The sequence below is a fragment of the Rosa rugosa genome, chromosome 3 (genome assembly GCF_958449725.1).
Source record: "Rosa rugosa chromosome 3, drRosRugo1.1, whole genome shotgun sequence".
NCBI lineage: Eukaryota > Viridiplantae > Streptophyta > Magnoliopsida > Rosales > Rosaceae > Rosa > Rosa rugosa.
The window spans coordinates 4,941,038-4,962,936 of record NC_084822.1 but is presented as its reverse complement, the minus strand read 5'-3'; the positions used below and the strand labels follow the sequence as shown (position 1 = coordinate 4,962,936).

Here is a 21,899-nt window from a genome sequence, read left to right as displayed (position 1 = left end):
TGATCTCACTTCGTGCTTGCTCAACTTTGATCTTAGGCCAGCTATGACTTCCTCCGGGACTTGAAACTGCTCTAAAAGCTCATCCATCCCCATCCTTAATTCTTGTTTCAAGGATGTCAATTGTACTTCACATACTTGTCTATATCGATTGAAATCTGTGATCAATTACATGTAAAAATAAAATCATACAAAAGAAGGTACTGATAGTATATACAACAAGTGACTGAAAATGTGGCACAAGAATGAGTAAACCAGTTTTTCAGGATCTCCCAGAAGGAGTTTTCAGTTGTCATTAACTAAGATTCATCCATTCCAAGCAAAGAAGTGTACAACAGTCCATAAAGAGAGGCAAAAATGAAAAAAAGGTTTAGAGGATAACATTACGACTAATGCTTTGGCCGTGCTGCGAGAATTTGGATGTCTATGGTTTTTTTTAGAAAGGATGGTTTTTTGGATAACTTATTCCTTCTTTTTTGTCTGAACAGTTCTTAAAAGTTTAAAGCCTTGATTTTGCTACCTCAAAATCCTAACATTTCTTAGTTGCTACAGCTTCTCACATTTTCTAAGGCATGACCATTTTGTTTTATGATTTTCATTGAATGATTGTTTCACACCAACATACATTCACTCAAGCACATAGAAATATATGTGGAATATGATTTTTTGACAAAGTTTTAACCCCTCTACTTCTTCATTGAAGAAAAGGAAAAGGTTTTATAAAGTTCTAACGTCGTCCTATTTTGTGCAGTAGCAAGTGTTTATGTGATTTCTCATCTATTTTGAGCACTATGCCTCGTTTTCTCATTTTTATTTTTAAAATTTGTTTTTGAAAAATCATTTTTAAAAACGTTACCGGACAGGCATAGTCTCTCAATGTGAAATTAATTCATATTCTTTCAATAGAAAGTAACAGCATGTTAAATGGGTGAAAATTCAACAACAAATTAAAAGGAATATGTCGAATGAAAATAGAGATTGTCAGAGTGTTGATTCCAACTAGATGAGTTTTTCTTTTCTTTTCTCAAGTTATGAAGTTGTGAAGTTTAGGATGTCGAAGATTCTAGAAACGTATGTCGAAAACTCAAGAAGAGCTGAAGTGATAGAAACACTTACTCACGTAACCCTACTAAGCAATATTTGCTCGAGCTAAGCTCTTGCATGTTTGGGGCCTAATTGCTAGAGTCGTTTGCTCGTCAGTTTTATAAGATTGGACATATTAGGACTTTCATTTTGGTTTTAAGTCTTAGATTGTGATTATACCCAAATACAACGATCCCTACTTGCCAATACTGCTAACAACGAATATTTATGCTTCCCGGGATAAGTTATAGCATTTCTTTGCATCTATTTAGGTGCATATAAACATCGTATTAGTCATATCAACCAGCAATCGGTTTACAGAACAAGAGTTAAGCAAGGGCTAGGAGGTTGATGGAAACCTCTTTCTTGGTTGTAACATCTTTCCAAAATCTTAACAACGTACCAACGCATTTTGGACCCTCAATTAAGAATATTTCTTTTTCGGGACACAATCAATTAAAGAAGTCAGATTAAAGCACTAAATTAAATCAAACCTCATTTGGTCATTCGGTCGTGAATTGACACGCTTAACATCAAAAGGCTTAGTATGAAGTGAATAAAGAATTTCACGTGAAAAAAAGTTTTCAAACATGCTTAGAGTCCTTAAAGGACCCGAATTCAGAAATTATTTAGAGAATAAGGTTAATCTAACTCTAAGCTTAACTCTATGAAGAAATTACTTCTGCATGAAGACGAAGATAAAACACCTCTATATCAATTCCATTCCAAGAGACTTTGGGTGTAGTGGAGATATGGTATCGGAGTGATCAAACACCTTCTAATCTTAAAAAATTCTCTCTAATTCGAAGAGTTTCCTCTCCCTTTTTTTCCCCTCCGCGCTTTCTCTCTAGAAACATTGAGAGTCGGTGGCGCTCATCTCGCCCACCATGGGCGCTTTTGCCCGGAGCTTGTCTCCGATCTGAGGTCTTCTGCCTCTCCTTTCCCTTTATTGTTTTCCCCTTTCTGTTGTTTGTCTCCCTGGTTCGTCTTCTCCTTGGTCTGTTCCTCAACACCCAAACCCCCAAATTTCCAGATTTCTTCTTCCTCTTAAACCGGTTGCTGTCCCTGTGGGTCGCCTTCTCCGGCGGCTCTTATCCCTTTCCTTCTGCCCTGATCTGTAAATATGCTCTTTGGAGCTCTGTTCAAAACGGGGTTTGCCCGTTAGTGCACCGGGTGATGCTACAAGGGTCTGAACATCCTCTGGATGCCTGTCCCTTAGATCCCTTTGTGGATCTCACCTCCCTCTCTCTTCAACTAGTTTTTCTGGTTGATCTATTGGCAGAAGATGTTCTCCGATTCAGAGATGGTTTGAGATTTGGGTTTCTTGTCTTTGAATCTGGATTGCTGTTGGTTCGGTGTTTGATCGGAACTACGATGGGTCTGCCTGGTTTAGGCCCTTTTGTCTTTGTTTCTCTTGCTCCATGGATCTGGTCTTGCCTTCTGCTGTTATCGGCGTGTACCTTTGGGTCGATTGGCTGGCTCAGCTACCTTCTCCTGCGGGGTTGTGTCCCTCTTCTGACGGCGTCAACCAACATGGAGGCTTCTGGGCTGGACTTTGTTCATCGAGTGGGTTTTGTTCTTATCTTGTTGTATTTGTTGTTTTTAGTTTTCTGTATTTTGGCCCTTTCTTGGCCTTCTGTTGTACTGTTCCTATTTCTTTAATGAAAGTTTGTGTCACTTTGCCAAAAAAAAAAACACCTTCTAATCTTTTGATATTCTCTTTACTCACTAGTGAAACCTTAAACACCTAGTGGACGTAGCTCTAATTGGGTGAACGCCTACAAATCTCTTGTATTCCTTTGTTTTTTGTTATGTCTTATATTCTACGCACTAAACCTAAATTATGATTTAGAGAACTACTGATCGGTTTCCGGTCTTAATCTTAACAAAGTCACCTTATTGATACTAATTTTAAGCGTCAACAATAGGATGACACTATAATTTAAAGAACTTAAAAGAGTGATTGCAATCATTTTGGTGGCAAAAAAAGAAAAGAACAAAAAATAAAGAGTGATGGCTGTGATGCAATAACTTATAAATTAAATGTTTCATCAAGTATATCCTTTGAAAACCACGTGGTGTGGTGTGTTGGTCGAATGACCTAGTCTGGAACTCACAGGTCTAGCGTTCGAATCCCAGCTCCATCCCGTGGCCAGCAGATTTGAGGGACCATTTGGGTTCGTGCGTCTGCGGTGCAGTGGATTAGTCTGGCTTTGCCAGGCTTTCGCCGCAATGTCGGTGCAGGTGTCCTGGCGCTGGGATACCACTGCATGGGTGTGTGAGTTACTAACAACTAACCCGATAAAAAAAAAAAAAAGTATATCCTTTGAAAAGCATTTGATTATGACGAAATAATTTTCTTTTTTTGTTTTTTACATTGAAAGGGATCTGAATCCTATCTAAATACCTAATGTAATCTTAACCCAATTTTTAACTTCTCATCACTTACTTTTTGATAGCAAACTTCTCATTACTTACTTGAACTAATCCGAAGAGCTCTTGGGAGAAATAAATTGTTTGACTACGAAAAATAAATCGTTAGACTTCTTAAATAGCTGGTTTTTTAAACAAATTTTTTTGAGACAGAGAAAAACAATGCCGTATTTCCTCAAATGGAAAACCACAGGCTTGGCGCTCAGCTGGGGTCTCATATTTTTGTCACCTCCTTCAAAACCCGCTCCACCTGTCACGCTTCTCCAACTTTCTAGACTCCCCTAGCTCTCCTATCTCTCTCCTATCTCTCTGCATCCAACTCTTTTTATCTCCAGTCACCAAACCATGTCTGGTCTCATCTCTCAGTCTACTGCTCAATCTTTCCAATGGCTTCTGTTTCCATCACTTCACCTTCCAGCATACCTTCATGGTCTCCCAAGAACAAGAACACCAAAACCCCATTTGCTAAAAGGACCCATTACTTGTCTTTTGCTTCATCTCCCAAACCCATTTCAAGAAAACACCCCATTACATTTTCCATGAAAGATGACCAATCTTCTTCTTCAGCTGTTGTAGTTTCTGATAAGCCAAGTGATGACAGTGATACCCAAAAGAGTGCAGAAGAAGAAGGTGAAAAGGGTGAAGAGGATGAGGAGAAAGAGAAGCAGCAAGAAATGGATTGGAAGACAGATGAGGAGTTCAAGAGTTTCATGGGGAACCCCTCTATTGAAGCTGCAATAAAGTTGGAGAAGAAGAGGGCAGATAGGAAGCTCAAGGATCTTGATAGGGAAAGTAGTGATAACCCAATTGTAGGGCTCCTTAATAGAGTTATAAGAGATAGTTTGACTAGAGAGAAGGAGAGGTTGGAGAAAGCTGAAGAGACCTTCAAGGCTATTGACCTTAACAAGGTAACTTTTTTCATTGCAAATCCTTTATTCATGTTTGTAATTCATTATTTTTGCTATAGTATAAGTCAAGAACAAACAACTTTGGATGTTAACATGACGGTTCATCTCAAAAGATGACCTGAACAATGTGGCTGACTTGTTTTTGTTTAGTATCTTATCAAGTTAAGTACCAACCTTTTGTTCCTTATTATTTGATATGGCAGTTGAAGAGTTGTTTTGGATTTGATTCGTTTTTTCCAACTGATGTTCGGAGATTTGGAGATGGAGGCATATTTATTGGAAATTTGAGGAGACCAATTGAAGAGGTGATGCCCAAATTAGAGAAAAAACTGTCTGAAGCGGCAGGAAGGGAGGTTGTTTTATGGTTCATGGAGGAAAAAACAAATGACATCACAAAACAGGTACTTGAATATGAGCCCAGATAGGCTTCTTTCTAAATTATATTCCTGGAATATATTTTGAACATATAGGATCTGATCCCATACGTATGATTTTGTCATAATTGTTAACCTTTTAGATTTGTCATTTACAATATGCATCCTTGAGGTGTTGATTCTATTTAGCATACAAAAGCTAAATTGTACGAGTGCAAGATTCATCGCAAGCATTGCCTTGTTTTAGTAAAAGAATATTAACTAGCTCTGTGGCTCTATTGCTATAAATTTTAGCTGTGTCCTGAACTGATTTAAGCATGCAAGTAAATTGTGCAAATGAAGTGTTCAGTTTGATGTAACATGAAATGTTCTATGGTCTTGATTTGGGAAGTGTAAAACTTCTGCAACTTTTTTGATCATTACCCTCTGTAGTCAATAGTCATCAATTCCTTTCGTGATAATATATATACTTATGGTTTTTCCAATTTTTCACAATGATTTTCTTTAAGGTCTGTATGGTGCAACCTAAAGCAGAAATAGATCTCCAATTTGAGTCTACCAATCTGAGCACTCCTTGGGGTTATGTTAGTGCAGTAGCATTGTGTGTTGCTACTTTTGGGACAATAGCTCTGATGAGTGGCTTCTTCCTTAAACCTGGTGCTACCTTTGATGACTACCTAGCTGATGTTGTGCCTCTCTTCAGTGGCTTCATATCCATTTTGGGAGTTTCTGAGGTATGCTATTGTACATTGGTACTAGTCCATGATTAATATCAGTACTTCATATCATTCGACAGGCAATCTTAATTGATCTTTTTCATGATTATTTGATAGTACACCTTTTTCTGATATGGAAATGCAAATCCATTATCAGAAGAGGCTACATGTTTAGGTTTAAGGAATGTGGATAGCATATAACTATTAGGAAACTTCCCATCCTTTTGTTCAATTGGTTGACAGATAATGTACTACAATTGTCTATATGCATTGTTAAATATTTATTTGGTTTTCATTCTGACAAAACTTGTGTTATGCAGATAGCCACTAGAGTAACAGCAGCTCGGTATGGTGTAAAACTCAGCCCATCTTTTCTTGTGCCATCCAATTGGACAGGGTGTATAGGAGTGATGAATAACTATGAATCACTGCTTCCAAATAAGAAAGCTCTCTTTGATATTCCAGTGGCTCGCACAGCTAGTGCATATATTACATCTCTGGTGCTTGCAGTTGCTGCGTTTGTGGTCGATGGCAGCTTTAATGGGGGTGACAATGCATTGTAATTTCTTCTAACCTTCCTCGGAACAAAATGTTAATTTATTGTCAAAAATAAGTTTTGCTTGTATTTGTTTGGGTACAACCGTACAAGTAAAGCGATGGTGGCAGTGCTTACCAAAGTATAGTTTCATGTATTTCTTAATAGTGCTTTATAATCTTCACGATACTGTGGCATCCAGCCCTTCATTATTTGGTTCTAACAATTATTCTTTTATTTCTTGGCAGGTATATAAGGCCCCAGTTTTTCTACAACAATCCACTGCTTTCGTTTATCCAATTCGTTATTGGTCCTTATGCCGATGATCTTGGGAATGTGCTACCCAATGCAGTGGAAGGTGTTGGAGTTCCTGTTGATCCCCTTGCTTTTGCTGGACTTCTAGGTGAGTTCCTTGGCCTTCTTAAGCCATATAATTAAGAGTTATGTCAAATATTACTATGGTAGTGGTCAGCAATTTGGGTAAAATTGACTGTTTTTGTCCAGAAACTCAATTCTACAAGGGCTCAGCTTGTGTTTATACTATCTGTAATCGGTCCTTATGATCGCCAACTTTGACACTTTCAAAGCATTTTAGCTTAAGTTCTGTAACTCCATGTGATCAGGACAAATGCAAATGACTTTAGACTCTTTCCAGGTCTGAGTGCGAATTAACACCAATATGATGAAGAAGTTGAAAGGAAAAACAGGAAACCAGTACGAGTTGGCTAAAAAATTGGGGCTGTTGGGTAATAAAATTACTTGTTTTCTTTCTATTATTGACCATATTTGTTCTCCAAATATTTTTGTAAAACAATTGTGAGTTGGTTGAAAATCTGGGTCTTGGGGGAAGCAATTACTTCATGCCAAGCCAGTGTTGTCTTTGTGAATATATGGTTTGCAATTATCTTAGGCAGTCCTCAAATACATAGAAGTATAGAACTAGTATCGATACAAGGTATTGACTACAATTTTATCTGCAGGAATGGTGGTGACTTCTCTGAACTTGTTGCCTTGTGGAAGACTCGAAGGAGGGCGGATTGCACAGGCTATGTTTGGGAGAAGCACGGCTACTCTGCTATCCTTTGCCACCTCACTTTTACTTGGTATCGGTGGCCTGAGTGGAAGTGTCCTTTGCTTGGCATGGGGGTTATTTGCAACCTTCTTCCGAGGTGGAGAAGAAGTACCTGCAAAAGATGAGATCACTCCCTTAGGAGATGACAGATTTGCTTGGGGCTGTGTCCTTGGCCTCATCTGTTTCCTCACTCTTTTCCCCAATGGCGGAGGAACATTCTCCAGCTCATTTTTCAATGGACCATTCTTCAGGGGAGATCTGTAAATAGCAAGTGTAAAATAGGGAACTAGGGAAGAATCAAGAAGCTCAGAGGCTGATATATAGTACACGTATAGTTCCAGGTTGGTATGCAAGTTTGGGAGACTCATGTTACATGAGCTGTAGCACACTATGCTTTCCAGCAATGCTGCAGCTCACTATGCTTTCCAGCAATGTTGCAGCTGGCGGAATATACTAATATTGACAGAGGTGTATATGTAAGCTTTCTAGCTGTAATACACAGAGTGTAATCATGGTATGAGCTCTATAAGAGCATGATTGTAATTCAGTTGTAAGTGTGCTTGAATACAGAAATACATTACCAGTTTTGACATGGTATCAGAGCAGTTTGCTCTTGAGACCGATACCCATATCTAGAAATCTAAATTACCCATACCCATATTCCGCTGCCAGAATTACCAAGAGAAGAACTCTGTTCTTCATCTGAACCAAGCACCAGAAACTCTTAGCCATACCAATACCTTCAACAGAAGAACCTTGTTTCTTCATCTTAACCAAGTACCCAGAAAATACCAGCACCAGAAAATCTAAACCAATACCAAAGAACTTTTGTTCTTCCCCATATCCATATTCCTAGAAAATACCAAGAACAAATTTTGTTCTTCAGTACTCAGTACCCATATCAATACCAAATTCTATCCCATACCAAACTCAGAAAAGAAAAAATCAAACTACCTTGATTCCTTTCAGACCACTAGGTACGTGAACATCACCAACCTCAAGGGTGGTAAAGCTGGGTTCGGTACTGAAGATAACAATACTCCTTTCTACCATAAGTCTCTGAAGTTATCCGACCACCTCATACAATATCACACCCAAACTAGCGGTGCAGTCCCACATCCAAGTCGGCCGTACTGCACCACCTCCATTCCCACCAACGAAACCCGAGCTGCAGCATCTCCGATCGAACCGCGCCTTCCACTCCACCGCAGCAGCAGCTCCATTCTCCAATCTGCACTTCCACTTCAGTTTCAGCTGACAGAAGAAAGAAGAAAAGAAAGGAGAGAGAGACAAGGGCTGGTCTCGGAAAAGGGAGGAGGAGGAGAAGAAGAGAGAGAAAAAAAAAAAAAAAAAAACCAACTTTCTCAAAAGCAGAAGAAGAAAAGAAGAAAGGGACAGGCACGTCCTTTCTTTAAACTCAACTTTAAAAGGCCACACATGAGACTCCTTTAAAAAAAAAAAAAGGGAGGAGGCGTGCAAGCTTGCCAGCTTTGTCTGGAGAAAAGGAAAAAAAAAAAAAGGCAGGCTTTCTCGAAAAAGTGGAGAGAAAAAAAAAAAGAAAAAAAAAAGAGAATCTCGCAGAGGAGCATCTCGCAGAGGAGATCCGACAAAGGAGAATCTCGCAGAGGAGAATCCAGCAGAGGAGAATCTCGCAGAGGAGCACCTCTCTTGTCTTCCTCTTCACCTTAAAAGAAAAAGTAAAAAGTAAATTAGATTAGAAATTTTATCCTTGTAACGTCGAGCTTACTCGCTCAACCACATAGGTCCACCCAATTAATGTGGTGTCTAGGCTGATTGGATACGAGAAGTGCTAGCAAAGGGTCTCATCCCCTACTAAACAAGTGAGCTGAGCTCCGCCAAAATCGTTCCTCTACTACCTGGCTACATTAAAAGGAGTTACCGAAAGGTTGCGCGATAGGCAACACCCAAGGATCCGATTTCTCTTCTCTTTACTTAGTAAGTATTGAACCATGGTCATCGAGGAAGTATCTGCTGATTCAACCCACACATCGGCAACCAACTCTTCTCAACATAAAGGGCGATCATCGTCCAATGATCATGGTCCTATTGCTCCAGAAAAATTGGACAGCACCAATTTTATTTCCTGGTCTAAACATGCGAAGTTGAACATCACCGGCCGAGGTAAACTTGGCTACCTCACCGGCAAGAAGAAAGCGCCATCTGAAGAAGATGAGGAGGGGTATGAAATTTGGGTCGAAGAAGACAGTAACTTACTAAGTAAAGAGAAGAGAAATCGGATCCTTGGGTGTTGCCTATCGTGCAACCTTTCGGTAACTCATTTTAATGTAGCCAGGTAGTAGAGGAACGATTTTGGCGGAGCTCAGTTTACTTGTTTAGCAGGGGACGAGACCCTTTGCTAGCACTTCTCGTATCCAATCAGCCTAGACACCACATTAATTGGGTGGACCTATGTGGTTGAGCGAGTAAGCTCGACGTTACAAGGATAAAATTTCTAATCTAATTTACCTTTTACTTTTTCTTTTAAGGCGAAGAGGAAGACAAGAGAGGTGCTCCTCTGTGAGATTCTCCTCTGCGAGATTCTCCTTTGTCGGATCTCCTCTGCGAGATTCTCTTTTTTTTTCTTTTTTTTTTTCTCTCCACTTTTTCGAGAAAGCCTGCCTTTTTTTTTTTTTTCCTTTTCTCCAGACAAAGCTGGCAAGCTTGCACGCCTCCTCCCTTTTTTTTTTTAAAGGAGTCTCATGTGTGGGCCTTTTAAAGTTGAGTTTAAAGAAAGGACGTGCCTGTCCCTTTCTTCTTTTCTTCTTCTGCTTTTAAGAAAGTTGGTTTTTTTTTTTTTTTTCTCTCTCTCTCTCTTCTTCTCCTCCCTTTTCCGAGACCAGCCCCTGTCTCTCTCTCCTTTCTTTTCTTCTTTCTTCTGTCAGCTGAAACTGAAGTGGAAGTGCAGATCGGAGAATGGAGCTGCTGCTGCGGTGGAGTGAAAGGCGCGGTTCGATCGGAGATGCTGCAGCTCGGGTTTCGTTGGTGGGAATGGAGGTGGTGCAGTACGGCCGGCTTGGATGTGGGACTGCACCGCTAGTTTGGGTGTGATATTATATGAGGTGGTCTGATAACTTCAGAGACTTATGGTAGAAAGGAGTATTGTTATCTTCAGTACCGAACCCAGCTTTACCACCCTTGAGGTTGGTGATGTTCACGTACCTAGTGGTCTGAAAGGAATCAAGGTAGTTTGATTTTTTTTTTTCTGAGTTTGGTATGGGATAGAATTTGGTATTGATATGGGTACTGAGTACTGAAGAACAAAATTTGTTCTTGGTATTTTCTAGGAATATGGATATGGGGAAGAACAAAAGTTCTTTCGTATTGGTTTAGATTTTCTGGTGCTGGTATTTTCTGGGTACTTGGTTAAGATGAAGAAACAAGGTTCTTCTGTTGAAGGTATTGGTATGGCTAAGAGTTTCTGGTGCTTGGTTTAGATGAAGAACAGAGTTCTTCTCTTGGTAATTCTGGCAGCGGAATATGGGTATGGGTAATTTAGATTTCTAGATATGGGTATCGGTCTCAAGAGCAAACTGCTCTGATACCATGTCAAAACTGGTAATGTATTTCTGTATTCAAGCACACTTACAACTGAATTACAATCATGCTCTTATAGAGCTCATACCATGATTACACTCTGTGTATTACAGCTAGAAAGCTTACATATACACCTCTGTCAATATTAGTATATTCCAGCTGCAACATTGCTGGAAAGCATAGTGAGCTGCAGCATTGCTGGAAAGCATAGTGTGCTACAGCTCATGTAACACTCCCCCTCAAGTTGGGGAATAGATGTCTCGCATACCCAACTTGTCTAGTGAGCTGTGGAACACTTTTCCAAAAACTGCTTTGGTCAGAATATCTGCAAGTTGATCTTCAGTACGCACATGTGGCATGTTAATGGTTTCTGACTCCAACTTCTCTTTGATGAAATGTCGATCCACTTCAACATGTTTTGTTCTATCGTCGCGTACTGAAGATCAACTTGCAGATATCCTGACCAAAGCAGTTTCTGGAAAAGTGTTCCACAACTCACTAGACAAGTTGGGTATGCGAGACATCTATTCCCCAACTTGAGGGAGAGTGTTACATGAGCTGTAGCACACTATGCTTTCCAGCAATGCTGCAGCTCACTATGCTTTCCAGCAATGCTGCAGCTCACTATGCTTTCCAGCAATGCTGCAGCTGGAATATACTAATATTGACAGAGGTGTATATGTATGCTTTCTAGCTGTAATACACAGAGTGTAATCATGGTATGAGCTCTATAAGAGCATGATTGTAATTCAGTTGTAAGTGTGCTTGAATACAGAAATACATTACCAGTTTTGACAACTCAAGTATGCACCTTCCATTCCAAACCATTGTGACAGTAGGAATGCCTTATATTCTTTCATCGTACTGTTCTCTTGGTTATTAACAAAGATTCTCCATTTCTGGTGCTATATAATCATTAATGCAATAATAGAGAAAAATCTACGAGTTTAAACTCTTGTTCAAAGAGAGGTGTTCACTGACACGCAATGAGAGTGAAAATAGAGGCACTCCTATTTATCCTCATGTCGTGTTTATTGACAGCCGAACACCAAGAAGTAATCCCTTTAACAAGAATAAGCCGTCTATATCCGCGTATATCACGTTGAACTACATTGATATGAAATGCAATGAGAGTCGTTAAATTAGAGGTCAACCAAAGATTAAATCATAAAGTCTACAATCAGTTCAGTATATAATTCTTCCATAACTCATTAGTATACACAATAAGTTTGAGTTTACCAGAATTTATATACAACAGCTTTTCAAAGAAAAACAAGAATCGTTTTAAGTTACTAACCACTTCACCACTTACTAGTGTGCTCTGATCTAACTGATGTAGAACGACCTGCAGAAAGAAGAGTTTCAGGAGCACCTTGAAAAACGCGTCGAGAAGCAACGTCGCAAGCAAGCATAAATTTTATGTAATCCTTGAAGTTTGTTATTTCCTAATTCTAGACTAAATAGAATGTCTATTCATGGGTTAAAGTCTATTCAAGTGCTCCTATCCAAGGTTATTTGGGTAATTTCCTATCCATTTCCAGATAAATAGGAGAGAAATCCTATCTTCTTCTTCCTAAACCAAAACCAGAACCAGAACCAGAACCTGAACCAGAGAGAGGGTTGAGTTGATAGAGCCATAGATAGAGTCCAATGAAGCTGAGACTGCGATCCATCGAGTCTAAAGAGACTCTCCGAATCGAGGTCCCCAATCTCTGTTCTCTCCACCACCTCAAACAATCCCTCTCCGAATCCATCTCCGCCGCCTCTCCCTCTTCTCTCCGCCTCTCCCTCAACCGCCGCGACGAGCTCCTCTCCTCCTCTCCCGACGACTCCCTCGCCTCCCTCGGTATCACCTCCGGTGACCTCATCTTCTACACCCTCGACCCCTCCTCCCAAACCCTTCAATCCCCAATTCCTCACACTCCAGCTTCCCCAATTCCACAAACCCTAACCCTAATTGGCCAAGGGGCTTCCACGAGTGAGGCAATGGCCGAAGATCCGAGGTCGGGTTCGGAAATCCTAATTGGCGAAGGGTGTTCAGGTGTGGGAACTTCGATCTCCGAAGAGCCGAGGTCTGTGGGTTCGAATTCTCAAACCCTAATTGGCGAAGGGTCTTCTGGTATGGAAATTGATGATGAAGATGAGTCGACTGGAGTGGTGAGGAAGAAGTACTCTGTTCCGTTTTTCTTGAGGAGGGTGATGAGGGAGGAGCTAGCCGAAGATCGCAGCGATCACAAGCTTCTGGTGATTGCATTACATGCGGTGCTCGCAGAGTCTCGATTCGTCAGGTTTGATTCTGTTTCGGGTGTGCAGACCGATCGGTTTCATCTTCCGAAAGAATGGCCGGCAGTGGCTTACACGCTGTCCCTCTTGTATACATTGCCTGAGGTTCTGCAGAATCGGGGCAATGGCGGTGGTGGGGTTGAAGCTGTAGTGCTGAAGATTCAGACTTTGGGGCATTTCGTCAATGTCTATGGGTCGTTGGCTGGTGGCGGCGGTTCTGGGCATTATAGGGTGTCTTTGGATGTGAAGAGGTTTGCTCCAATGCTGGATTTTGTCTGGGAAAGCAGGAATGTGAGTGATAGTGAAGTGTTTGTCCCGGAAATTGAAATCTTTGAGTTTTGGAGGATTGTCAAGGATGGGATTACATACCCATTGCTGATTGATCTTTGTGCAAGGGCTGGTTTGCCTGAGCCGCCCAGCTTCATGTGCCTTCCTTTGGATCTCAAGATGAATATTTTGGAGAGGCTGTCTGGTGTTGACATTGCGAAAGTGGGATGTGCTTGTAAGGAGCTACAAAATCTAGCCAATAATGATGAGCTCTGGAAGCAGAAATTTCAGGAGGAGTTCAGGGAGGGCGCAGGAGGAATAGGTAACTGGAAGTTTCGATATGCTGGGAAGTGGGAGGATAGGGAGCGAGAGAAGAAGGCACTGGTCATGTGGAGAGATTGGAGAGAACATGTTAGGCCTCATCACATCATCCCTATGAGAAGGGACCCAATAGTCCCATTTGTACCTGGTTTTCCTGGAATTATTAGGGATCCTTCAGGTTTTGGTGTCCCTGATCCTTTTGGACGACCACGGTTACCATACCCTCTTGGTGGTGGTCAGCCTGAAATCTTTCGGCATGGGAGGAGGCAGAATTTCTCTCCCAATTGCAATCTGGGAGGAGGATTTAGTGAATAGTCCAGGACCTTCTCCACTGCTGAGTGCTGCAACTGAAGCTGCAGGTTCATCCGTTCATGTTTTGTTTATAGAAATATATATAGTAAGTTTACTTGGATCTCCTAGTACAGTTAAAAGACTGAAGAATAATCAGTTTTAGTTCTGTTGTTTTTGTTTATATGGATATTGTTCATGTGTTGATGGGCTTTTGGTTTTTGGATATAATATGATTTCTGAGTTTTGTAATTACATTGCTAGTACCACTTCATGTATTATAGAAGTTATCTTGCTTAAATTTCTCACTGATAGCTGTTCTGTTGGAGCCGGCTGCTGGCATTATATGGTTTTAGTTCAATTCAGATGAATACTTCAGTTTATGATATACATGGTTACTTTAAACCACATTTTCAAATAAGAACCTATTCTTGTCAATTGTTAGATGATGATATAGATCAATACAGATATCAATCATTTGCATGTGGATTGTAAAAGGAAATTATATGCTAGAGAGAAATTTTACCAAATACCTTATACATCATCCGACTTAACCAAGTCCAATTCTTGCTTCCTCGCAACCCCTGCTATTTCTTTCAAAACCATTGAATCCCCTGTTTACATTCTTGAACCCCCAGAACCCCCAAAAGAACTCTTAAGTTTGACAAGAAGAGGGAAAGACAGTACAAGAAATTCAGAACTATCTCTGATATTCATGTGTGGGTTGATGCACTCTTTTTCTCTAGAGTATTCTGGGTAACATAAAAAACAATGTAAATGGCTCCCAAGGACATGCCTCAGGTTGTCCAAGCTATTCTGCACAGGGAGATCATCTAGAAGCTAAACATTTAGGATTTCCATTCAAGGTATGGTGCAATCATGCAGCACAGATGCAAAAGCCAAATTGCACTTGGCTATTTTGAGAGCACAGATGCAAGAGCCAAATTGCACTTGGCTATTTTGAGGTTTCCCAAATGAGCTATGAAATTTGTTACACAATGATATTATTGGCTCTGTACCCAATTTTAGGTGCCACAATCATAAAGGAACTTCAATTGTCCTTTTTTGTCCTCTGCATTCCACATAGTGTGTCTAATTACTCTATTTTCTTTACTGGGCCATCGATGTCCATCATATACATTTTTATTTAGCCAAAAACAAAAAGTCAATATACATTTATTTACTCTTACCAACTTCGTAGAACGATCCTATATTGATGCACCATACAAAACCTCAGCGTCCAAAGGTAGTTGTCCTTTTGCTGCATTTTAAAATCATTGTTTTTGGGAAATTGTGCAACAAAGGGACGTATAGATGTGACTTGGTGCTCAACTTCACATCAGCACATGTGGAGATGACTTGGCGGCCAAGGTTTATATGACCACTAGTTTCTTGGCGGACAAGGTTTATATGACCACTAGTTTCGTGGACTGATTGTGCACTCCATCTTCATTCTTCAGCAGTATATATTAATCTGCAGCTGAAGTTCATTCCAAATACAGATACAAAACCAAACCAGAGAAATGGAGAAAGAACAGAGAGTCTACAAAGCTCACTGTTTGGTCTTTCCCTATCCTAGTCAAGGCCATATTAACCCTTTGCTCCAATTTTCTAAGCTTTTAGATCACAAAGGAGTCAAAGTCACACTGGTCACTACTCGTTTTATCTACAAGACAATGTACAGAGGATCAAGTTGCACTGCCCTTGAGACTATCTCACTGGAGACCATCTCCGATGGTTATGACGAAGGCTGGAAAACGCAGGGAATAAGTATTCAAGCATATTTGGAGAGCTTTCGGAAAGTCGGGTCACAGACTTTGGCTGAGCTCATTGAGAAGCTATCCGGCTCAGGGTGCCCAGTTGACTGCCTTGTTTATGATGCGTTCATGCCTTGGCCTTTGGACATTGCTAAGAAGTTTGGAATAGTCGGGGCTGTTTTCTTTACTCAGTCTTGTGCTGTTGACAACATTTACAACCATGTCAACAAAGGGCTGCTGAAACTTCCTCTTACTGACTCTGAAATTTCACTTCCTGGGATGCCACCACTTGAGCCTTTGGACCTGCCATCTTTTGTATATGATTTCGGGTCTTACCCAGCTTTCTTTGAAGTTGTTATCGGTCAGTTCTCCACTGTTGACAAAGCCGATTGGGTCCTCTGCAACACATTTTATGAGTTGGAAGAACAAGTAAGTACATCCAAGACTGCTATACAATTGTTCTGCACTACCATGGTTTCTTATCGATCATGTACTAATTCTTCAGGGTGCTTTATCATCTTAATCTGTCTTTCATGGTTTTGATATGAGTCCAAGTTTCAAAACCAGTTGCTATAATAACCAAAAAAGAAAACTAACTGTTGTCATTTATTTTGCTTCCTTGGCTTTGCTCTGTGTAGGTGGTAGATTGGATGGCAAAGTTTTGGACACTGAGGACCATTGGACCAACTATACCATCCAAGTACTTGGATAACCGACTTGAAGACGACAAATCTTATGGTGTTGACCTATTTAAATCCAACAATGATGCCTGCATGAAATGGTTAAACGAACATCCAAAGAACTCTGTTTCTTACATTTCATTCGGCAGCGCTGCACAACTTGGACTTGAGCAAATGGAGGAACTGGCATGGGGTTTGAGGAGGAGCAAAACCAAGTTCTTGTGGGTGATTAGAGAATCAGAAGCAGCTAAAGTCCCCAAAGGGTTTATTGAGGAGACAGCTGAGAAGGGTTTGGTGGTTTCATGGTGCTCCCAACTGGAGGTTTTGGCTCATGAGGCTGTTGGATGCTTCATTACACATTGTGGTTGGAACTCGACTTTAGAGGCTTTAAGTTTGGGGGTCCCTTTAGTGGCAATGCCACAATGGACCGATCAAAGCACCAATGCCAAGTACATTAGGGATGTGTGGAAAATAGGGGTTAAAGCTCAACCTGATGAGAAAGGCATCGTAAGGCGAGAAGAAGTAGAGCATTGTATAAGTGAAATCATGGAGGGGGAGAGAGGAAAAGAAATACAAAAGAATGCCATGAAATGGAAAGATTTGGCTAGAAAGGCAGTGATTCAAGGTGGAAGTTCCGACAAAAACATTGATGAGTTCATTGCAACGTTGGTTAAGCGTTAAGAGGTGCTCAAGTGTCAAGTCCACTGAAACCATGCAATTTCTTTGCTACCTCTCTCTCTATTGTACTATTGCAGACCTTTTCACTGATGATTCCATTAGTTTGGCTTCAATAAGGGCCTTTCCTATGTAGTTTTGTTATAAGTTTTTTGTATCCTTGAATTGTGTTGAGATTACAAGAATTGTTCTTGTGATGAAAAATAAATTGGAGAGTTGTGCAATTTGTTGTGATGCTACTACTCCAATTAAGAGATCAATAGTGGTTTTGGCTTTTCCCTTCCATAATTTAACCTTCTATTTTCTGTGTGCTTTTGAAGATTGATTTCTTTTCTGTTTTCTCAGTGCAAAGTAGTTTACTTGATTCTGTTTCAGATTTTAACAAGAGGAGAAGTGAGACCCCAATTGTCACTTTCTATGCAGGATATGGCTGTTTGGATTTTCCAGATAACCTGTTCGAGGAAATGCCTCAGAAGAACACAATGGTTAATATACTACCCAAAACAAGTTTATTGGTTTTTTACGTTAATTATTAGAATAAATTTAGTGTCTGAAATCTTTTGCGAGTTGTGAACTCCAAATGCTCTTGGATTCTACTTCAGTTCTCCTTTTGTTATCATATCAGGGGTTCCAGGTCTAGTTGTCAATCAATTACCATTCCACCTTCCCTAAATAAAAAAGAACCAACAGACTTGACTAATTATAATTGCCCCCTATTAAAAATCATTGCCATTGTTTTCAATTTTTCATGTGTGGATTGATACATATTGATGCACTATATAAAACCTCAGAGTCCAACAGTAGATGTCCTTTTGCTGCATTTTAAAATCATTGTTTTTTGGGAAATTGTACAACAAGGAGGCGTATAGATGTGACTTGGTGCTCAACTTCACATCAGCACATGTGGAGATGACTTGGCGGACAAGGTTTATATGACCACTAGTTTCGTGGACTGATTGTGCACTTCATCTTCATTCTTCTGCAGTATATATTAATCTACAGCTGAAGTTCTTTCCAAATACGGATACAAAACCAAAACAGAGAAATGGAGAAAGAACAGAGAGTCTACAAAGCTCACTGTTTGGTCTTTCCCTATCCTAGTCAAGGCCATATCAACCCTTTGCTCCAATTTTCTAAGCTTTTAGATCACAAAGGAGTCAAAGTCACACTGGTCACTACGCGTTTTTTCTACTCTACAATGTACAGAGGATCAAGTTACACTGCCCTTGAGACAATCTCACTGGAGACCATCTCCGATGGTTATGACGAAGGCTGGAAAACGCAGGGAGTAAGTATTCAAGCGTATTTGGAGAGCTTTCGGAAAGTAGGGTCGCAGACTTTGGCTGAGCTCCTTGAGAAGCTATCCGGCTCAGGGTGCCCAGTTGACTGTCTTGTTTATGATGCATTCATGCCTTGGCCTTTGGACATTGCTAAGAAGTTTGAAATACTCGGGGCTGTTTTCTTTACTCAATCTTGTGCTGTTGATAACATTTACAATCATGTCAACAAGGGGCTACTGAAACTTCCTCTTACTGACTCTGAAATTTCACTTCCCGGGATGCCACCACTTGAGCCTTTAGACCTGCAATCTTTTGTATATGATTTCGAGTCTTACCCCGCTTTCTTTGAAGTTGTTATTGGACAGTTCTCCACTGTTGACAAAGCCGATTGGGTCCTCTGCAACACATTTTATGAGTTGGAAGAACAGGTAGGTACATTTGAGATTGCTATACAATCGTTTTATACAACCATGGTCTCTTACATCTGTCTCATGTGCTAATTCTACTTGGTGCTTTATCATCTTATCTGTTTTTCATGGTTTTGATATGAGTGTAAGTTTCAAAACCAGTTGCTATAATAATTATATATATTAAAAAAGAAAAAATAACTGTTGTCATTTATTTTGCTTCCTTGTTTTCGCTTTGTGTAGGTGGTGGATTGGATGTCAAAGTTTTGGCCACTGAGGACCATTGGACCAACTATACCATCTAACTATTTGGATAACCGACTTGAAGATGACAAAGGTTATGGCGTTGACCTATTTAAATCCAACAATGATGCCTGCATGAAATGGTTAAACGAACATCCAAAGAACTCTGTTGCTTACGTCTCATTCGGCAGCGCTGCAGAACTGGGACTTGAGCAAATGGAGGAACTGGCATGGGGTTTGAGGAGAAGCAAAAGCAAGTTCTTGTGGGTGGTTATAGAATCAGAAGCAGCTAAAGTCCCCAAAGGGTTCATCGAGGAGACAGCTGAGAAGGGTTTGGTAGTTTCATGGTGCTCCCAACTGGAGGTTTTGGCTCATGAAGCTGTCGGATGCTTCATTACACATTGTGGTTGGAACTCAACTTTGGAGTCTCTAAGTTTGGGAGTTCCATTAGTGGCAATGCCACAATGGAGTGACCAAAGCACCAATGCCAAGTACATTAGGGATGTGTGGAAGATAGGGGTTAAAGCTCAACCTGATGAGAAAGGCATTGTAAGGCGAGAAGAACTAGAGCATTGTATGAGTGAAATCATGGAAGGGGGGAGAGGAAAAGAAATACAAAAGAATGCCATGAAATGGAAAGATTTGGCTAGAAAGGCAGTGATTGAAGGCGGAAGTTCCGACAAAAACATTGATGAGTTCATTGCAACGTTGGTTAAGCGTTAAGAGGTGCTCAAGTGTCAAGTCCACTGAAATCATGCTTCTTTGGTACCTCTCTCTCTATTGTACTATTGCAGGCCTTTTCACTGATGATTCCATTAGTTTGGCTTCAGTTAGGGCCTTCCCTGTGTAGTACTGTTATTAGTCTTTTGGATCCTTGAATTGTGTTGAGAGAATAAGAATTGTTCTTGATGTAGGACGAGATTTTAGCTAATTTCAACAAAAAATCTCGAAAAGAAAGAAGCGTCTTCACATTAAGAAGAATAATTTGAATATTGGAAATTAGTATTCAAATAGGCTTCTTAATGATGGAAGTAATCATAAATTACTCTTTTGGATATATCGGGATTCTCAAGCAAAATCTTGATTGGGATTCCAAGCGTAATATTCTTTAGTATATATCTAGGATTCTATTTCCGATTTTTATTTAATCAGGTTTAATTAGGTTTCCTAGTTTTAGTCTATAATAAATTGTTCTTTATGTTTTCTAGTTGTATTAGGTTATTCAAGTTATCAATAAAAAAAAAAACCAAATATTAGAGAAGTTTCTCTATGTTTCTTACGGCTGTGTCCGTAATTGCTAGTGGATTCTAGCTCATCTCATATGACTTTCGACGCTTGACGAAGTCTCTTACTATCGTGTACACGCTTCCCGCATCAGTTCTTGTGGTGAAATATAAAATGGAGAGTCGTGCAATTTGTTGTGATGCTACAGTCAAGAAGAACAAAGGAACAATAGATTTGGGATTTTCTGATATGTTATTTACCTTCTCCAAGAACGGAGTATATATACAAGATACATCAATACCTATTAGGAAACTAATTACGACAAAAAATAAAGACAAAATAGTTAAAATTACATGTTTGATGTAGTGGTACCAAGATGCATACAAGTACCAAAATAAATCCGTTCCTTTATCACCATCACTACTATGATGCTCAATATACTTGTACGTGCTCAAACAAGTTACTTACTAGTTGTTGCATTTGTGTTCTCCCAGCCCTAATTTTTGTCCTATATATGTCGTTGCCTGGCATTATATATTGTCTTCAGTGCTGTCACATTCTTCAGATTTCTTCTCATGATGGCGGTCAAAATCTCTTTAGGCCTCATTAAACTCATGGACATATCCACCAACAATGAATTTTCTTCTTATGATAATCGACCTGCAAATGAGTGCCCATGAAGGTATTCTGAAGCAGCATGGTTATATATGCACTCCACAAACCACCTCTAACTTCCATTCATCTCCATTTTCAATATTGATGCCTCTTAATGAGAATGGGCATCCACATTACTTTGTACCAGTAAGCCTCAGACGCTTTTCTTTTCGACTATCTTCATCAGGTTCTTGTATATTTATATCAGACTTCATAGACTTATATGATTTATATTGACCATTCCTCTCACAACAAAACCTTATTTTAGGTCTCTTCTTCTTATTGCCAATTTTTCCAGAATCAGACCTTCGGATAACAATCACAAAATTGTTTCTTATTCATTCTGAACGAGTCCATTCAATTAACTCAGCTTTACTTTGGAATATCTACCAGCAAAAAATCTAATCATGATTCAAAATAGTAGTGCCTTCGTGATATTTAAAGAAATTTAGAAAATAGTTTACCTTGTCAGTTGTAAATTGATTGGTATGATCTAATACATCATCTACTTTGACCCTGCTATCTGGAATAAAGGTATCACCATGTTGTTGATCCTGTATGTTGTAATTGAAAAACAAGAACATAAACACAAGCAAGTGATGCATGTTGATTAAATGTAATATGTCAATCAAGCATGTATATTTGTCTTTCAAGCTTTTGAGAATCATATATAGAAATATAGTTAAAGCTGAAGAAAACTTTAGGCATGCATCAGCAACATTTTCAAAACTTGGACCATATTTTTTTACTAAAGAAAAAATAAATCATGATCCTAGCTAGAACCATACTTGCAACATGCACACACAGTTTGACTACAATATTTATATATAAAAGTGAACCCATTAACTCCTATGCTCCTATTAATTGAAACGATGCTTCTATGTGGTGATTATACACACTGAAGGCCATTAAGAAGATTGATAATGTTAGAGTCAAACACAAACGTAGAAGAAGAAGAAAAAAAAAAACAAAGAAAGAAACACCAGCAATAACGCAAACAAAGTACCATAGCTCTGTTGAAGTCAGCCCTAATCTTTGCACTGTGCTGCTCTTGTAGTTATCATTCAAGATAGCTGTCCAGTTTCTAATGAAACAAATCAAAACCCAATTGGTAAATTCAATCCGTAATGAAAAGTAGAACCCAGAA

General features: G+C 39.7%; 4 protein-coding genes and 2 long non-coding RNA genes across 6 annotated transcripts; 4 read left to right on the top strand and 2 right to left on the bottom strand.

Moving 5' to 3' along the window:
• The first annotated feature begins 3,851 nt into the window (after positions 1-3,851).
• Positions 3,852-7,710, top strand: LOC133736808 (probable zinc metallopeptidase EGY3, chloroplastic). Its single transcript, XM_062164405.1, has 6 exons — positions 3,852-4,421; positions 4,625-4,822; positions 5,305-5,529; positions 5,832-6,070; positions 6,295-6,449; positions 7,027-7,710. Exons 1-6 carry the CDS (start codon positions 3,900-3,902, stop codon positions 7,380-7,382), a joined length of 1,695 nt encoding a protein of 564 aa, XP_062020389.1. The 5' UTR covers positions 3,852-3,899; the 3' UTR covers positions 7,383-7,710.
• LOC133736810 (uncharacterized) lies at positions 7,362-11,080 on the bottom strand. Its single transcript, XR_009859751.1, has 2 exons — positions 7,937-11,080; positions 7,362-7,858 (listed from the first exon to the last, which is right to left on the bottom strand). It is a non-coding gene; the product is annotated as an uncharacterized LOC133736810 (long non-coding RNA).
• Positions 11,081-11,116: 36 nt separating this feature from the next.
• LOC133741442 (uncharacterized) lies at positions 11,117-15,147 on the bottom strand. Its single transcript, XR_009861919.1, has 3 exons — positions 14,366-15,147; positions 11,971-12,018; positions 11,117-11,780 (listed from the first exon to the last, which is right to left on the bottom strand). It is a non-coding gene; the product is annotated as an uncharacterized LOC133741442 (long non-coding RNA).
• On the top strand, positions 12,137-14,087 carry LOC133741438 (F-box protein SKIP22-like). Its single transcript, XM_062169331.1, has one exon. It carries the CDS (start codon positions 12,324-12,326, stop codon positions 13,857-13,859), a length of 1,536 nt encoding a protein of 511 aa, XP_062025315.1. The 5' UTR covers positions 12,137-12,323; the 3' UTR covers positions 13,860-14,087.
• Positions 15,148-15,280: 133 nt separating the features above from the next.
• Positions 15,281-17,255, top strand: LOC133741439 (mogroside IE synthase-like). The gene is made up of 2 exons (XM_062169332.1): positions 15,281-16,018; positions 16,228-17,255. The coding sequence occupies exons 1-2, from the start codon at positions 15,356-15,358 to the stop codon at positions 16,948-16,950; spliced, it is 1,386 nt and encodes a 461-aa protein (XP_062025316.1). The 5' UTR covers positions 15,281-15,355; the 3' UTR covers positions 16,951-17,255.
• Positions 17,256-17,908: 653 nt separating this feature from the next.
• Positions 17,909-19,747, top strand: LOC133741440 (mogroside IE synthase-like). The gene is made up of 2 exons (XM_062169333.1): positions 17,909-18,652; positions 18,875-19,747. Exons 1-2 carry the CDS (start codon positions 17,990-17,992, stop codon positions 19,595-19,597), a joined length of 1,386 nt encoding a protein of 461 aa, XP_062025317.1. The 5' UTR covers positions 17,909-17,989; the 3' UTR covers positions 19,598-19,747.
• The last annotated feature ends 2,152 nt before the right edge of the window (positions 19,748-21,899 follow it).

Excerpts from the sequence above, each read along its gene's own strand:
- LOC133736808 (XM_062164405.1), top strand. The coding sequence starts at position 3,900 with ATGGCTTCTGTTTCCATCACTTCACCTTCCAGCATACCTTCATGGTCT. Across the intron at positions 4,823-5,304 it reads CAAATGACATCACAAAACAG|GTCTGTATGGTGCAACCTAA; the intron begins GTACTTGAATAT and ends ATTTTCTTTAAG. Across the intron at positions 6,071-6,294 it reads AATGGGGGTGACAATGCATT|GTATATAAGGCCCCAGTTTT; the intron begins GTAATTTCTTCT and ends ATTTCTTGGCAG.
- LOC133741438 (XM_062169331.1), top strand. The coding sequence starts at position 12,324 with ATGAAGCTGAGACTGCGATCCATCGAGTCTAAAGAGACTCTCCGAATC.
- LOC133741439 (XM_062169332.1), top strand. The coding sequence starts at position 15,356 with ATGGAGAAAGAACAGAGAGTCTACAAAGCTCACTGTTTGGTCTTTCCC. Across the intron at positions 16,019-16,227 it reads TTTATGAGTTGGAAGAACAA|GTGGTAGATTGGATGGCAAA; the intron begins GTAAGTACATCC and ends TGCTCTGTGTAG.
- LOC133741440 (XM_062169333.1), top strand. The coding sequence starts at position 17,990 with ATGGAGAAAGAACAGAGAGTCTACAAAGCTCACTGTTTGGTCTTTCCC. Across the intron at positions 18,653-18,874 it reads TTTATGAGTTGGAAGAACAG|GTGGTGGATTGGATGTCAAA; the intron begins GTAGGTACATTT and ends CGCTTTGTGTAG.